The sequence below is a fragment of the Urtica dioica genome, chromosome 9, assembly GCF_054948205.1.
Source record: "Urtica dioica subsp. dioica isolate 48M chromosome 9, U.dioica_male_clone48M_v1_H2, whole genome shotgun sequence".
Classification (NCBI taxonomy): domain Eukaryota; kingdom Viridiplantae; phylum Streptophyta; class Magnoliopsida; order Rosales; family Urticaceae; genus Urtica; species Urtica dioica.
The window spans coordinates 11,933,886-11,951,140 of record NC_142764.1 but is presented as its reverse complement, the minus strand read 5'-3'; the positions used below and the strand labels follow the sequence as shown (position 1 = coordinate 11,951,140).

At 39.4% G+C, this 17,255-nt stretch overlaps 2 protein-coding genes across 3 annotated transcripts; one reads left to right on the top strand and one right to left on the bottom strand.

The window, feature by feature from the left end:
* Positions 1–1,778: 1,778 nt before the first annotated feature.
* On the bottom strand, positions 1,779–8,274 carry LOC149384961 (uncharacterized). 2 transcript variants are annotated; one of them, XM_089626821.1, is made up of 7 exons: positions 7,070–8,265; positions 6,813–6,972; positions 5,845–6,713; positions 3,919–4,063; positions 3,442–3,672; positions 2,699–3,002; positions 1,779–2,132 (listed from the first exon to the last, which is right to left on the bottom strand). In XM_089626821.1, the coding sequence occupies exons 1-7, from the start codon at positions 8,035–8,037 to the stop codon at positions 2,017–2,019; spliced, it is 2,793 nt and encodes a 930-aa protein (XP_089482947.1). In that variant the 5' UTR covers positions 8,038–8,265; the 3' UTR covers positions 1,779–2,016. The 2 variants fall into 2 exon arrangements, 1 of the variants encoding a protein (XP_089482947.1); XR_016301403.1 differs by lacking the exon at positions 1,779–2,132 and having other exon boundaries at positions 2,746–3,002; positions 3,442–3,683; positions 7,070–8,274.
* A 4,178-nt stretch (positions 8,275–12,452) lies between these two features.
* On the top strand, positions 12,453–16,107 carry LOC149384960 (uncharacterized). Its single transcript, XM_089626211.1, has 7 exons — positions 12,453–12,582; positions 12,847–14,633; positions 14,722–14,945; positions 15,037–15,320; positions 15,395–15,744; positions 15,814–15,966; positions 16,036–16,107. Exons 1-7 carry the CDS (start codon positions 12,453–12,455, stop codon positions 16,105–16,107), a joined length of 3,000 nt encoding a protein of 999 aa, XP_089482337.1.
* The last annotated feature ends 1,148 nt before the right edge of the window (positions 16,108–17,255 follow it).

Genomic DNA, 17,255 nt, shown 5'->3' with positions numbered 1-17,255 from the left:
GAAGAATATGCGAGTCATCTTGTTCCTTTGATGTGTTTTACAAAAGGGGAACGACTCTGATCTACTAGTATGTTTACCAGGCAATGCCTCGATTCCAAAGATGTAAAGGATTTGCAAACCATTATCTGAAAAAAGGGATTGATAGTGATGATATTGTTGGCTTTCCACATTATGGAAACTTTAAAGCTTGACTAGCTAAAGATAATTTCTTCTATTAGACAATCTCATGAACTCTCAGTCCAATTGTTTTTCTACGTTTTCTTTTTTAGTTTTTTCTTTTACATTGGTTTGATAGTGTCTTTAAACTTTCAACGTGTCTCATATCTCTCAGCTCTATTCATAATTGTAACAAGTTTCAAAACCGGGCAAAGGTTAACCGATTTGAATCAGGTAAGAAGTTCTAAAATCGGCTAACCGGTTAACCAATTTTTATTATTTAGAAATAGATACAATTATTGACGAAAACGAATAACGAGTTAAAGAACTCGAAAAACATTTTTCAAAATAGGTTTTCAAACTTGAAATTGATTTCAAAGACATGGTTAACAAAAAAAAATTATATAAGTAAATTTTGGTTTTTCGACGTACCAATTCGACCTAGTTATTGGTTCAAAAAAATATGGAGACCACCTACGGCTTTAAGACAACCCTAGGATTAAATTTATCTAACCTTTAATCTTCTAATGAGCTGTTAATCTATTTAATTAACCCTTAATTCCATATTTTTTTAAACACTTTCACGAATAAAAAAATATCATAGTTTTCAAACTACGAAATGTTTGAATAATGAATAAATATCTCAATTTACCGTTTCATAGTCAACTAGGATAATGGACCTACCTAATACCTGAAGCTCCAGTAATACGATTATATTTCAAAAGCTCTTTACTAATTTAATGAAATTAATTAATTATTCTGGTGTTATTCTTCAAACAAATTCAAAATTGAACTTATGTCGTTATTAAATAACTTACTCGATATAATAGTGTCTATTGATTTACTTGATCCTCGACCCTCTAGGTTGACTTATGGTGTTAAGGTATATTTTGTGTTTATGCTCTTCGTCACACATATAAGCCCCTAAGTGACTTAACATCCAACAAAAACCTCAACCATTAACATATGATGAAAGTGTTTACAATAATTTAGCTGTAGCGTTGACATTAGGTAAGTCTATATTAACTTTCTTTAAGAAAATCTGAATCCTGTATCTCTAAATTAATGCTACTATGTAGTCATCATAATATGATCTCCCAAAATGTAAGTATTGAACAAAGCATAAGCATGAATTCTGACGAAGAAATCAATAAACACGTATGATAATATGATTTAAAAGTTTGCGAGCACTTCAATTTTAAAATAAATTCAAGCCATAAGGCTTTAATTTCGGTGATACTACTTCTTTCATGTAAGGTCTTTTATTGTGTGAAGACGTGAGTTCAATCCTCAGAAATAGCGAAATGTCTTCATTATTGAATTTTAAAAAACTTTTTTGTAATTTGTGATTAAATGTTTAATGTAATCAATATACAATATATGTGCGAATAGAAAAATAGAAAGAAAAAAAAAGATGTTAAATTCTCATTATGATCATATGCATGTTGTAGATGTTCCATAAACAACGCATCTGGAAGAGGTTTATACATATATATGTCATCTATACAAAATGCTCTAACTATGTATTATAGCATATTTAGTGCCCCATGTATGTAATTACCAATTAAACTAAGTTAATCACCAACTAAATTTAAACAATTTAGGTTGTAAAGATAAATAAATTATTGAACAAACCAAGACCTATTTTCGTTAAAGATGTCTATACAACCTAAATCTCGCTCTCATTGATTAGCGTAGATATATAAAAAGGATATAGAGCAAGAGATTTAGCTATGCGGTATTTAAATGGTACAAATGCAATGGGCTATACAGATAGATGGATAAAGAATTATCAACTCACTACTTTACACATAACGCGGTCTTAATGTGAGGTAAATTAATCAGGCTGGCTGAGCGTGGTCAGCTTTTGATGATGGAAAGAAGCTCATTGGCAGTCCATGTCACTAATTGAAGGTGTTTAAGGTGGCTAAGTAACTCATCTTTGCCTGATGACAGAATCATCGATGCACACTCCGCTAAAAAAGTTACAACATCATTTCATATAAGGGTTAACATAAAGGTTTTAATTATTCGTATCTATTTGTTAATGTTTGTTAATCTTCTGATTTGAGTTACAGACTGGGAAGAGCAAATGCTTTCCTAATTTTTTTAAAATTGTAATTTTTATTGTAGAATTTTATCATTTATAAATAATTTTTAGCCTAAAATTATATGACATTTTTTATTTTCCCCTCTTAAAATTTCATATTTAAAATTTACTTGCGGCTCCACCAACCATGCTCAATTAAGTTACTAATTAGAATTTGTATATATAAAAAAAATTAATAAAAAAAATTACAACTGAAAATTTTCTAAATCCCCACTCAGATGATATAAATCCTGATTATCTCGTTTGATAAATAATTTTAAAAAACTGCCTCATAAATAATGACAACTATGTTTATTTTTTCTTATATATATATAGCGATGCAATATGATAAATACATATTCATTTTAAATATTGCAAGGACAATTTTTGTGTGTGTGATTATTATTCCCTAACAAAGCTTAATTCTCAATGTCCAAAAGAAAAAGAAAATACCTGAAATCTTAGAGAGACTAAGAAGTGTGTAAGAAGCAATCACCCTTGCCTCCACATCATTGTCATGGCTCAAGCACTCTACCAAGCACGGCACGAGAGCCGTGCATGACATCGGCTGCAGCTTCTCATCGCCCACCGAGCTGAATATCCACGAAGCCGTCACAAGACTGGCTCGACTTAAGCTCGGGACCCCATTCCTTATGCACTCCGAGAGACCCACCAGAAATCTCTCCTTCCCGCTCCTCACCAAAGCCGCGCCCGCTTTCCTTTGCCACCACTCTATGGCTTCCTCGTCTTCCCTTCCCTAATGGAGTATTTCAAACCAAACAAATAATTAAAAATGGGTTATCCTAAAAATGTACTTTTTCTTCTTCTCATTTATCCATTAGGAAGAGTTTATTCTTCTTTTATGACTATTGATTGTCAATAATCTAGTCATACTTTTGGAATAATCTCTAAATAAAACTACCAGAAGCCTCGTGTAAATTTGAATGATAAAAAAAATGTTACTCAACGGAAAATAACGTGCGTGACCCTAACAGGCGCAAATTTAAAATTTGAGTTTATTCTTCTTTTATGACTATGGTCGTCATTATCAATAATGTAGGCATACTTTTGGAATAATCTCTAACTAAAACTACCAGAAACCTCGTGAATGATTAAAAAAATGTTACTTGGCGTGCAATCACATGCGTGATCCTAACATGTGCAAATTCAAAATTTTCCGAATATGAGAAACTTACATTTTCATCATGTCTTTGAAATGCATTCACTGAGACTCCATCGAGACCTGCTCTTTGTAGAAGCCAATTCTCGATGGATGGCTCTCCGGTGTAAGAAAACCGGCCGCTTAGAATAAGGAGTGTTCTTGCTGATTGCTCTTGAATCTCGCTATTGTGTGTCGTACAATCTATTGCTTCTATAATTGCTTCCACTGCCTCTTCTCTGAATATGCTCGCATTCGAAAGATCTTCCTGCAATACAACTACATACGAATTTTAAACGAAAAAATAAAAATAAAAATTGGATTTTTATTTAATTTTTAAAACATGTGTCTATATTCTTTAAGAAAGACACTCAAAATTGGACTTTTACTCACTTAGCCTATTTAAAAAGCCAATTTTTTAAACTAATTAATTTACAAATTCGGCAAAGTTTTGAGCACCTAATTTGAATAATTTGAAAAAAAAAAAAAAAAAAAAAAAGAAGAGATGATTTACCAGTAGATCAAGCTGCAATAAAATAGCTGCGACGAGGGAACGATCTATTGGTTTGGCCTTCTGAAGATAGGCAAACAAGATGTGCATTGCGTTAAAGCCACCCCAACCTTCTTTCACCCTCTCTAACATTCTGATCACCTGAGTTCTACTCAAAAACAAAAAATAAATCATTTAAAGGAACGTATAGAAGATCTCCCAAAAAAACATGGGATTTAGTCTTTGTTGTTTCGATTGAGAAAAAAATCGAAGAAAAAGTCAGTCAAAATTTGAAGAAATATATATAGTTAAGTTTGATTTTATTGACTTCAAGTACGTATAACTTCAAGTTTACAAGAGGCTGGTTTTATGAGCTGCCCCTTTTTTACCTAAAAAATATCTGAAAAATAGTTCTTCAAGTAAATGTTATTGACTTCCAAGCCTTCATTTTCTATAATGTAAGATTCCAGTTCCAAACCAAAAAATAAAGTTTAGGATAAGAACAACGAGAAGTCTATTTAACACATATGAACAAATTATGTAAAAGTCATTCCAAACTAACAAATTAATAAAATAGCCGAGATTTAAATTAAATAGTCAAAGTTTTCAACGAGCCAAAATTTAATATTATCAATAAAAAAAAAAATTATATTGTATATAGCGTAATTGATTAAGTAAAAAATAAAATTTAAAAATTTTATTAACTCATTTTTGTAATTTTTTATGATTTCACTAATTTTAAACTTTTAAACTAGCATGACCTATATAGCTACCCTGTTACGGTCGTGCGGGAGACGACCGGTCGGGAGGTCGCTGAGGGCCCGAGACGGGCGAGAAACGTGTGCCAAGCATGGGCAAACGTCCCGCACGGATGGAAATCTCCTTAGGAAGTCTAAGGGGATCTCAGATGGGAGTCGAAGGTAAAAGACTCAATCACTCACGGGAGTCATAGCAAGTTAGACGCAGGAAGTTGACGGTCTCTATTCGGGGTACTTTGGTGTAAAGCTCTCCACCACCCGACAGTCTCAGTGACTGAAGTGAGCTTCCCGTGAGCCGAAAGAGGCAGGCACGCGGGGTGGGCATACATAGTCAAAGAGGACTAGTATGTCGTTCGAGTTGGGATAGGCTCGGACCAGTATTGCCATGGGGGCAATACTGCGCACCCTCTATCCCACACGGTGGTTATCCATAGAGATTCTCAGGTTCTCAGTGTCGACCCCAGGGGAATCGGATTAATCATCGAATGGACATTCTCGTGCCACAGACGGTAGGAATGTCCCTAACGCGAGGAGTCCGAGGTCCGACTCTATTCGTGGGACTTACAGCCTGAAACGCATGGCATGAGCGAGACATATGCGGATATCAAAAGGATAAGGGCTAGGCTGTGAGTCAAGTTGCTCATTCGGACATCTACTCGCATGAGTTGTGAGACGGAATGTCGGAGTAAAGGATTTTTGGGTGCGGGTGCCGCCCTAAGTCCCATGTACGCCTACTCGGGAGAGGCATACGATAGCCCATCGTGAAGGGAAGAAATGATGACTTGATCTTGGCTAAGGCATCGCACATGCAACCGAGTGGAGAGTCACGCGGGAGAGCGCTGATGCGGGATTGGCCGAGGTGATGCGAGGGAACCTAGTAACGAGGCGAGTGTTAGCGAGGCATTGCTCGGGCAAGTCTCGGCACTAGGATGCAGTTCTAGTCGCTACGGGCGAGACTCTTTGGACGTAGTTCCCGTCAGGATATCCGTATTCGTGAGCACAAAGTGTGCGAGGGTTTTCGTGAAGAAAACCGAGGAAAGGTAGGCTGGCCTTGACTGTAAGAGTCTTTACACCGCACGGGTGTAGTATTTCGCAGAAAAAAGTCGGCCCGTGACACCCAATCCTTATTTTACTTATACCCGTGATTTAAAAAATAAAAAAAATATAAAAAAGGTAGTAATTTGACACTAACCGGGTGAGGCAGAGCAACTCAAAGAGCAGCTCAATGGCGGGTCCGCCGGGAATAGTCCTCCGACATTCGAGGAGGACAAGCTCGAGCAGAGCCTCCACGCTCAGCCCCTCCGCCAAGTAGTGCCGGCAGCTTCCGTCCGCCCTGACACAGCGCAGCACAAACTCCACGGCGTCGAACCTCGCCGTGACCTCCCCGGCGCCGCCCACCGTCTCGGCGAGCACACCCAGCCCGCCCAGGCACACCACCTGCCTGGCGTTGTCCATGTTCCTGTCCTCGTCCTCGAACCCCGTCAGCAGCTGCCTCAGCAGGTAGAACGCCGCCGCCGCCCCGCCGAACTCCAGCAGCCGCAGCACCAGCGGCACCCACTCCGCCGCCGCCATGTTCATCGCCGCCGGCCTCAGCAGCCGTAGCGCCGCCGCCGCCCTCAGGAAGAGCCACCCGCTGCTCCTGAGGTGGCGCCGGAACGCCTCCAGCTGCGGGTCCGCGTTCAGCACCATCAGGCGGCTCAGCTCGCTCCGCCCCACCAGCGAGAGCGCCGCCGAACACACCTCCTCGTCCTCCGACGCAAGCAACACTTCCAACACTCCCTCCACCACCGCCGCCTTCGACAGAGCCGCTTCCACCCCCGTCGACTTTGCGATCACGTGGATCGCCGCCTCGCATTCCTCCAGGCTGTCCGACGTCGAGACCGCCTCGACGGCTCGTGCCACCTCAGCCGACACACCGACACTCTCTTCCTTTCTGCGCAGAGACCCGTTCTTGGGCAGCGAGCGTTCTAGCGGCAGCGTCTGTTGGCAGCCGAAGAATCGGAAGTTTTCCGGTCTCTGGTGCTGGCTCGAGGATGATCTCCGGCGGCTGCGGTGCCGCTCCTGTTTTTTTTTTTTTTTTTTTTTTAGAATTTGGATTACATTCTCTAATTAAAGCTTAATTGAAAGACTATGAGAAAAATAAAAAAGTTTAATTCTCACGTGAAGCGAAGAGCTTCTGTTGCTGCTGAAGCCACTCATCATCTTTTCGATGATCACGCTGTCCTCTCGATTTGAGTCCCACATGTCCTTCAAAGTTCCGCTCCGGCTGATTAAGCTCGCCGACTCCCGCAGATTCGTCGGCCCAAACACCGCATTGTATCTTCAATGACACGTAACAAAAGAATTACTTGAAACTATGCATCAATTGGATTGGATAGTTGTAAAAGCTATCTATAAGCAGAGTCAGAGAGACTCACAAGCTCTTGTTAGCGGAGGAGTTGGTGCTAAAGCTTTCCATGGACGATCTCCTCGGCAGCGCTCGGTGAGGCATCGCCGGCAGAGGAATAACCGGGACAGAGGGCGAACCGACCGCCCCGGCTTTAAGCCATTTCTTGTAGTAGGAAGCGAACTCGACGGTTCCGATATCAACCTGCGCATTGTAGGCCTTGCTCAGCGCCTTCGCTCGCCTCTCCTCCGAGCCACCGAGGCACTCGATCTCGTTGGAGAACCACACTTTGAGATGAAGGAGGTGAGGCAGGAAAAAGTGTTCCCAGAGATCAGGAGCCAAATGGGTTCGCGCCAGGAACGGCGAGTCGCTGAAAACCTCGAGCAAATGCCTCGCCGACTTCACGTCGTTGCGCTCCAGCTTGTGAAGGATGGCCAGGTAGAGCTGAGCGCAGGCCGAGAGGTGCGAACCCGAGTCTCGCTCGCCGTTCAGAGAAGAAACGACGACGGAAAGAATCTGAGCGGTGCTTCCGACTCTTTTAGGGTTCGCAATCGCTCCTCTCTCTTCCACCAGACTGTCCACGGACTCGATCCCAACTTCGAGCTTCTCGAGAATCTCGTAGTCGTCGTCGCAGTCCATCCTCGTGGAGACCAAGCACGAGAGACACTTCTCGCGGACTTTCTCGCGGAAAGCCTCGTCCTTGGCATACCGTCCGACGTAGCCGCTGAGTATCGAGACCACTGCCCGGACCGAGGCTTCGTCGATCGCCGGGCTGTCTCTCCGCGTGGGCTCCGACAGGACCGAGGACATCGAGTTCGACCTCTCCGAAGCCGAACCGAGCCTCGACGACGACCTTTTCTCGGCCCTCGCTCCTCTGCGCCTGGACGAGCTCTGAGTTTGGCAGATGTAGAGAGGAATGGTTATGGACTGGTCTCTCGGGGATTTTTGCCGTCGGTGAAAGACTTCTTCGGCGAGAAGGTCAGAGAGAGAAGAAGCCATGGTTGATGGTTGTGATTAAGGGTCAAGGTGGGTTGAGTGGTGGTGGTGGATATTGGATTGAGGATGAAAACTGTCGCTAACATGCTGAGAGAAAAAGACAAATGACAGCGTGAGAGCGAGAGAGATATTAGAAGTGGTCGTAGTAGAAGAAGACGGGAAAAATAGAGGATACAGATAATGTGGATTGGAATTCGGACGAGAGAAAGACAATGATACGACGACAATACAAGGGTTAAAGCCATTTCATTACAACTTGTGTCTTGGGATGCCTTCGCTGGATTTTCACCTTTGGATTAGATATCGTGGGTAAGAAAAAAAAAAATTATATCGCCGCAGTTTAACGTTTGGAATTTTCCATGGGAATTCATTTATTAAATTATTTCATTTTAAAATTTTTTAAAAGTTTTCAAATTTGCATTATTAATTATATCATTGAGCGTTTAAGCTTAAATTACTGTGAAACATTTTTATTCTTATTATTAGAGATTTTCTACACATATATTATGTATAATCGATGGAGCATATAGTTAAGCAGTAGTATTATCCAATTTTCACATTGATAATTGCTAGATAAACTTAACGGTTTGACAAATATAGGACATTATTAGCTAAGCAGAGCAATACACAAAGAGACAAAATACACAATTAAATATCAAATAATTGGCTGCGTAACCATCTTAAACACTATCAATTTTTTTTTAGCCAACCTTTCGTTAATTTCCTGTAAATAAACATATTGCTTACGTGGCAGCTTATTAATTAAATTAGGTTTACACTTTTGCCCTTATTTAATTCGCACATTTTTTTAATTAGGCAGTTTTTTTTTCAAATTTCGAATCAAATAATGAAACCGAATAGGGAAGTTTTCAAATTTGAAATTTGAAATTTCCTGCAGATTTTGAAAGTTAATAGTCCATTTATTGTTATGAATTTGGAAGTTTTCAGCGTTGACTTTAGGTAATTATTATCTATTTTCGTGGCAATTTATATGGATAAAATCTGTATATATATTCTTCATTTATTGATATTATTTTGTCTTCCATATATTCATAATTTCCAGAATTTTCGTGCCCAAAATATTTCCAGAATTTTTTTCAGTTTATTTACACGAATATACTGTAAATATGCTTTGTATTTACAGTGAATATACTGTAAATATGCTTTGTATTTACAATGAATATACTGTAAATATACTTCGCATTTACACGAATATACTGTAAATATGTTTTCTATTTACACGAACATACTGTAACTGTAATCCAACAACAACACTGTCACTGTAATCCAACATTTATCCCAAGCCAAGCCAACCTAAACCGAAGCTTAAATCAAAATCTGAGCAAAAAAAAAAAAAAAAAACTGTTCTTCGCGGAGTCCATGATTCCGATAGGGACCTTTGGATGCAGATCGCGGAGAGGAGGACGAAATGAGAGGCGCCGGAGCTTTTCCCGGCGACGAGGCTGTTCTTCGTGGTAGATCTGCCTCTTTGCGTGGACGACGGGCGGGCCCGCGCGAAGGTCCAAGCCGGCGCCTATTCTTCTCGTGGAACGTCGAGAAGAGGACGAAGAACGAGACGAGGACGAAAGCGAGGTTCCAGATCACGCCCAGGACCATGATCGGCTGCGAGTACGCGCAACTCTCTCCTCCGCCGGAGATTTGTTCTTCTTCGTCGTCTTCGTCATCGTCGTCGGCGAGGATGGCGGCGGCGAGGAGGTGGAGAGAGAATGAGGAGGGGGTCGATGGAGTGGTGTGGTGGCTTCGGAGGGGAGGGTGGTTGTGGAGAGAGTGATCACTGCTTAGGGTTTCTGCATTTTTTTTCCCTTTTGGATTGTGTTTCGTTCGGTTACTTGTGGTGGTTTTAATTTGGTTTAAATGAATATCCCTCGAAATCCGCGCGAGTAGTTAATGCCAAAATCTGATTTAAGTTTTTAATGAAATGAATATATTTCTTGGGCGGGAAACTGCTGGACATATGCGTCATTTCGTCTGCTGTAAATAAATGACACTGACTATTTACAGCATATTAACGAAAGGTGGGCTAAAAAAAATTGCTTATTTTTGGGAGGCCATTTAACTTAATTACCCATTAAATATAGATAATAAAGTTGAAATTTATAAAATATACAGAAGAATACGAGAGAATTGATGGGTCCTTTTACAAACTAATGGAATTAAAAATGAGTGAATGATTTTTTGGGTGATGTAGTTAATAGCCAATTTAAAATTATGAATTTGCAAAATAGTCAAAGTTTGCCTTAATTTAGTGAAATAGCCAAAATGTGCAACAATCTGGTTTCAAAAAAAATTTGACACCAAGATTAATTTTTTCGAAGTGATAAATTGCTTATAATAATCGTCAAAAATTTTAATCATGGTTGTCAAAAAATTTGGAAAACGTAAATTTGGCTACTTTGCTGAAAAGTTGAAACTTTGGCTATTTTGCTAATCGATAAGTTTCAAATGACTATTTTGTACAGTTTAGTATATTTGATAGGAAGTAAAGAATATTGAGTTGATGGATTGTTACGTATTTGTAAAAGTAAACTTTTTATTTTTTATTTTTTTTTCTTCCGAAATTGGAGAGATTGAAAATGGTGGGCCAGGTTGATTTATCATTCCTCCCAATTTCTCCTATTTATTTTACATAATTTCTACCAAACAACTAAAACGGTCACATCAATGAAAAAATCCATCCTCTCTTCCCTTCCCATCTACCAAACAAAGCCTAAATGTCGCCAGGAGCCCTCAGCCCAATGAGGCAACCAGCTTGAAGAAGAAGGCTTAGCCCTTGGCTAACTTCATCCTTGTTCAAGGGTTAAGCCCTCGAGTACCTGACCTTTGAGGGATTTGTCTACATTTTCGATTAAAATTTCAGAGAGGCATGCGCAAGGATCAAAATATCGGAATATATCGTTGATATATCGGTACCGATGGTAAAGTATCAGCTATAGTGTCTATCGTTTTTATAAAATATCGTTGAAAAATCGTTGATATATCGATAAAATATCAATATATTTTAGTAGTTAAAATATTCAAAATATCGACAAATATTATCCAAATTTGAATTTCTTTTTTAAAAGAAAATAAACAATTCATTATTTATTTTTTTTATTTCTTTTATGTTTTATTTTTTATTCTTTATATCTTTTACTTATTGATTTTACTTAGTATTATCAATATTTCCTTATTTATATTTTATAATACACATAAATATATACTACAATACTTATTTGTATGTAAAATGAAAAAATCAAGTTTTTTAATATATATATATATATATATATATATATATTATGTGTATATATATATATATATTCTTATATATATGTATATACACATACAATATATATATATATATATATATATATATATATATATATTGTTGGTGATTATTGTACCTTGATAACCATATTAAGTGCGGAAAAAATTAATTACGCTAACAAAAGCTAATTAATATTATGGTTATCTAACAAGATCTAGATTTACTTATTAATTCATGAAAGCAATGTCAAGCCACCAATAAGAGCTAGGTTCAGAGATTCAGTAATACTTACATGTTTTGGATCAACTACTGAATCTTCAAGCTTTGACTCATCCGTCTTCAGTCTTAAAAGACTATCTTCAAGCTTTAACTCCTCGATGCTCTTGAACTTGTCAGTGATGACACCGTAATCTTCTGAAACGTAATCTCCGAGACGAATAAGAAAGATGAGTGGGAACAATCTTTATTTCACTACGATCTATAGTGAGATGTTTAGATCGCACCGTGTTTATAGGATTGGAATCACGGACTTCCAAGAGGGGGAGAGGGAGAGTCGGCCGAGAGAGAGAGAGAGAGAGAGAGAGAGAGAGAGAGAGAGAGAGATTCTTCTCTTGGTCGAAATTTCTAATGCACAGAAGTGTGTATGTTGCCTTCTCATGAACTCATATTTTATAGTTGTGGAAAAGATATATTTTTGGTAGTTTCCAAAATATATTATTTCATTTTATTGTGTTCACTCTAGTGAATCAAAGCTTGGTCCTTGGATCTCATCTCATGAATCTCACTTTCTCTCTTAGTCATCAGATCAATATATATGAGATTTTATTTCATGTTTAAATAGAGAATATTTATTAATGAGAGAATAAAAGAAATATCTCATTGGATAAATTACAGTATTGCCCCCTCAACTCTATGGTGATTAACGATTTGCCCCCTGATAAATGAAAACGTACATCAGTGGACTTGAAATCCTACAATGTAACCATTAGCTCCTTCTGTTAACTCTTATCGACGGAACTCGTCTCTTGAAAAATATGTCATGGGTAGTTTTGTAATTTTACTGAATAATGAGTAATTCAGGATATAATAATGAATGAAAAAAAACCCCCGAAAACTTCTTCATTTTATCAGAACAAAAATTCAAATCGTGGAGATGAAATCCCCGGCGAAGAAGAAAACTCGAGCCCCGAAATCCAAGGCGAAAACGAAGCTTAAAACGGCGGTGAAGAAAAAAGTGGAGAGCGCGTCGACTGAAGAGAATGAAAGGAGAAGAGTCGATTATGGTAAGGTTTTATATGTAATGGTGGTCCCATGGTTATTGCTTTTGCCGATTTTGTATTTTATAATAGTTGTTGGTGGTCCCAAACTTTATGTTTTGTCTGGGTTTTGTCTGGGTTATGTGGTGGTTGTGGTCCCGAGTTAGGGTTTTTTTTGGTGGTGGTAGTGGTCCCCGGTTGTAATCAATCTCTGAATGGAACATTAAATTATTATTCTCGAGACTATTAAATGGTTGTTCTTAAATGATTCTTGGAATCTTTGTCTTTCAGATCCTTCGTCGACCCTATTTACTTTTAAAGTTCATCACGGTGGCACTATGGATTCAGAGATGGTATATGTTGATGGGGAAGTCTCGTACTTTGAATACTGTGACTTGGATAGGATGTCAATTGTGATAATAAATGGTATGTTGAAGAAATACTTAGGATACGATACTGGAGCATTTTATTTCTTACCTGCAGAAGGTGAAAAAAAGATGGAGTACGTTGACACAGATGATGATTTGCTTAGAAGTATTGGGGTGTTAATGGAGACAACAAGAGTAATTGACCTCTACTGCGAGCACCCGGTACCAAAACCTACAGAAAATGAGCCGGCCCATGCTGAAGAAGCCCGTGAAGAGCAGGCCCATGCTCAAGAAGCCCGTGAAGAGCAGGCCCATGCTGAAGAAGCCCGTGAAGAGCAGGCCCATGCTCAAGAAGCCCGTGAAGAGCAGGCCCATGCTCAAGAAGCCCGTCAAGAGCAGGCCCATGCTCAAGAAGCCCGTGAAGAGCTGGCCCATGCTCAAGAAGATCGTGAAGAGCAAGTGAATGCTCAAGAAGACGATGAAGAGCAGGTTGATGAAGAGCAAATTGATTATCAAGAAGACGATGAAGACCAGGTTGATGATGATGAAGGCCGTGAGCAAGAAAGTGGATACGAACGGAGTGACGATGATGTTGTTGTAGATGCTATTGACCTTGGCCTTGATGTATTGAAGCAGAATAAAGGGAAAGCTACAGAAGTTGGGGACGATGAAGAAAGTGAGTATGAAGACGAGTTTGGTGGGGGTAACGTTTCATCAAGTGAGGACGACGAACAAAAGATGCCACGTGACTTTGTGAAGAAGAAGTTGCCAAAATTTCCTGAATTCAGACCCGACACTGACATGCAAAAACCAGAATTCAAGCTTGGTTTATTGTTCCCGAATGGTAAGGTATTTAAGGAAGCAATTAAAGAGTACTCAATTAGGAGTGGGAAAGAAGTGTTCTTCAAAAAGAATGACCCTAACAGAGTACGTGTAGAGTGTAGGGACCCTAAATGTAAGTGGGTCTGTTTTGCATCTGTGGTAGGGAAGTCATCAACATGGATGATCAAGACATACTGTGGTGAGCATACATGTGCCCGGACAAATAAGAACAGGTTTGCAACATCGGCTTGGTTGGCGAAGACATACTGTCAAGAGTTTCAAGATAATGAGACTTGGTCCGCCGCTAATTTCATGAGTCGCGTACAAAAAGATTTTGTATTGGAGTGCTCGAGAATGAAGGCGTATAGAACAAGAAAAGCTGCTGAGCTAGCTATTCAAGGGACTTATGAGCAGCAATACGCGGTTTTGTGGGATTATGGTGCAGAGATTAAGAGGTCAAACCCCGGATCCACAGTTGAATTTGAGACAGAAGTTGACTCTGAAGGTAAATTCTTGTTCAAGAGATTGTATATATGCTATGAGGCGTGCAAAGCTGGTTTCAGATCGTGTAGACCTATCATTGGTCTGGATGGGTGCCACATCAAAGGGCATCATACAGGCCAACTACTTAGTGCAGTAGGGGTTGATGCTAATAATGGCATGTTCCCAATTGCATTCGCAGTTGTGGAATCCGAAGGGAAGGCAACATGGACTTGGTTTTTAAAGTGGCTACAGATTGACCTGAGCATAGAAAATGGGTACCACTGGACTTTTATTACCGACAAGCAGAAAGGTCTAAAAGAGGCTTTGACTGGAATATGGGAAGAAGGTTCAGTAATGGCAGAACATCGACATTGTGCCAGACATCTCCAAAGTAACTTCACCAAGGTATACTTAATAATTTCATCTGATTTAAAGACTTTATATTGTGTTTATGTGATACTAAAATGCCGGTTGTACATTCTATTTGTCATAGGTGTTCAAGGGTCAGTATTTGAAGACAAAGATGATGGCAGCGGCTATGGCTTACTCAGTAGACAGATTTAATGCCGAGATGGAGTTCATAAAAGCCGAGGATGTCAAGGCGTTTGAGTGGCTGGTTGATAAAGGTACAAGTCACTGGGCCAGAAGCGGGTTCAGAACCACACTGAAATGTGACATGTTACTGAATAACATGTGTGAATGCTTCAATGGGACAAGGTAAGGTTGAATTTTATACCTTGAATTTATTACCAATACATAAGAATGATTGACCAAGTCTCTGTTAATGATTGACATTTATGTGATTTAGGGCTATTTTGATGGCAAGACAAAAACCAATACTATCAATGCTTGAAATCATAAGAATGTATCTCCTACAACGATTCACAAAGCAAAGATTGGCTGTGGCAAATTGGCATGGTTGTATAGGTCCCAGAATTTCTAAAATATTGGAAAAAAATAAAGAGAATTCATCTTCATACATTGCACAATGGTCCGGTGGACATGACTACCAAGTTAAAAACATGTATGGTGGGATGCACGCGGTTAACTTGAGAAACAATACTTGTTCTTGTAAACGGTGGGATCTATCAGGTATTTCATCATTTACTTGTTCTTGTTGAGACTTCACGTATATGATAATGTTTTTGTTCATGTGTGTCATACAGGTATACCTTGCAGCCATGCAATTGCTTGCATATGGCATAAGCACGATGACCCTGTTGACTATGTCGCAGAATGTTACAAGAAGGAGACATTTCTGGCCACCTACAAGTACCAAATATTTCCAATGAATCCAATAGAGCAATGGCCAAAGACATGTAAAACACCCTTGTCAAGACCACCTGACAGAGCCGAGCCAGGAAGGCCAAAAAAGTTGAGGCGTGTGGAACATGATGAGGTTATCCCACGTGGTGCAACTAGAATTTCCAGAAAATACGTGACGATTTCATGTTCACAGTGCGGCAAGGGGGGGCATAACACCTTAACTTGTTTCAGAAGAAAACAGGAAGAACTGGTGAGATTTATACCTTAACTTGTTTAATAAATGGTCCCTAATCCAAATGTTTATTACATGTTTTCACAGAGACGTCAAAAGAGTCAATCAAACAACCCAAGCCAAAGTCAGAGTCAACCACACCACCCTAGCCAAAGTCAGAGTCAACCCACACAGGCTTCAAGTCAGGGTCAACCCACACAGGCTCCAAGTCAACCGAGTCAGCCCTCCCAAACCCTTAGGGTAAGTTAACATTAACTTTTTCTGGACCATGTTATTATGTGGTGATTTGTATACATTATGTTTGTGCAGAGGAGCCCGAGAATTCGCACGACAATGGGGCCAAGACAAGGATCAGGAGTGCTGCCAAGAGTCTTATTCTAAAAGTCTGTTTTGGTGTGCAGATTTTGTGGTCTAGTAAACTTTTGATGACTATTTTGTGGTCTTGATGACTATTTTATGTATGGTATATTTTGATACTTAATAGACCTTTTGAATATGTGTGAAAGGCTATTATGTTGATTTAATTAGGTACACTTAATGTCAATGTTTTCTCTAATTTGATCTTGTACTTCCCGTTTCAAATTGAGTGACCGATATCTTACTTGCCATTTCAGTATATTACACTTCAACAAACAAACCTATTACGTATGTAAACATATCTGCTTCAAATTTCCATTTATGATTCATTCAGCACCAAAAACAAAAAAAAAACCATACAATATAAAACAGTTGTACAATTCCTAGGGGCAACATAGCCTTACTTAAACAGAATGACATACACCAGTAGTGCAACTATGATGAGTAACATAACTTTCATCTTCTTGATTTCGGCTTCTATTTTGCCCCAATTCGCCATTGATTCCCCCACATTGTTAAGTCCATCAGCAACATCAAATTATTTCCCATTCCCGAGTTCCTGCTCTAATTTGTTTCTCTTCCTCAGTAATCCGGGAATCACTTGAACTGATCTCTTACACATCCGGGGATCGATCCACTCTAAAAACCCACACCCATTACATATCCCTTTCTGCGAAATTTAAAACTCCATGAATTGAGAAGATAAACACAAACCAATCCATGAATAGAGAAGATCAACACATTCATTCAACATAAATAACATACCTCATATCGAGAACACCCAAAAAATCGACGCCCGGGATTCTCATCGGTCCACGAAGTGCGTTGCATGCTTGGCAGTCCGCACGGACAACTAGGTCGTCGACGATCTTCGCCAGAGGACTGAGCTTCATCGTTTGTACCGGGCTGAGAACGATTCAACGTTTCGCTGCTCCAAGACTGACTTCCATCCATTTTCCTCGATTGAAATCGCGCCTCTTGATTGATTTTGGGAACCCTAGCACGCGAATTTATTTTGTCTGTTCTTTCCCTAATTTTGTTTCCCCAATTTTATATAAATCATTCGAATAAGGGTATTCTAATAAATTCACACATCACGTGCTTAAAACACGAGAAAAGTAACGATTTCTGTCGATAAGAGTTAACAGAAGGAGCTAATGGTTACATTGTAG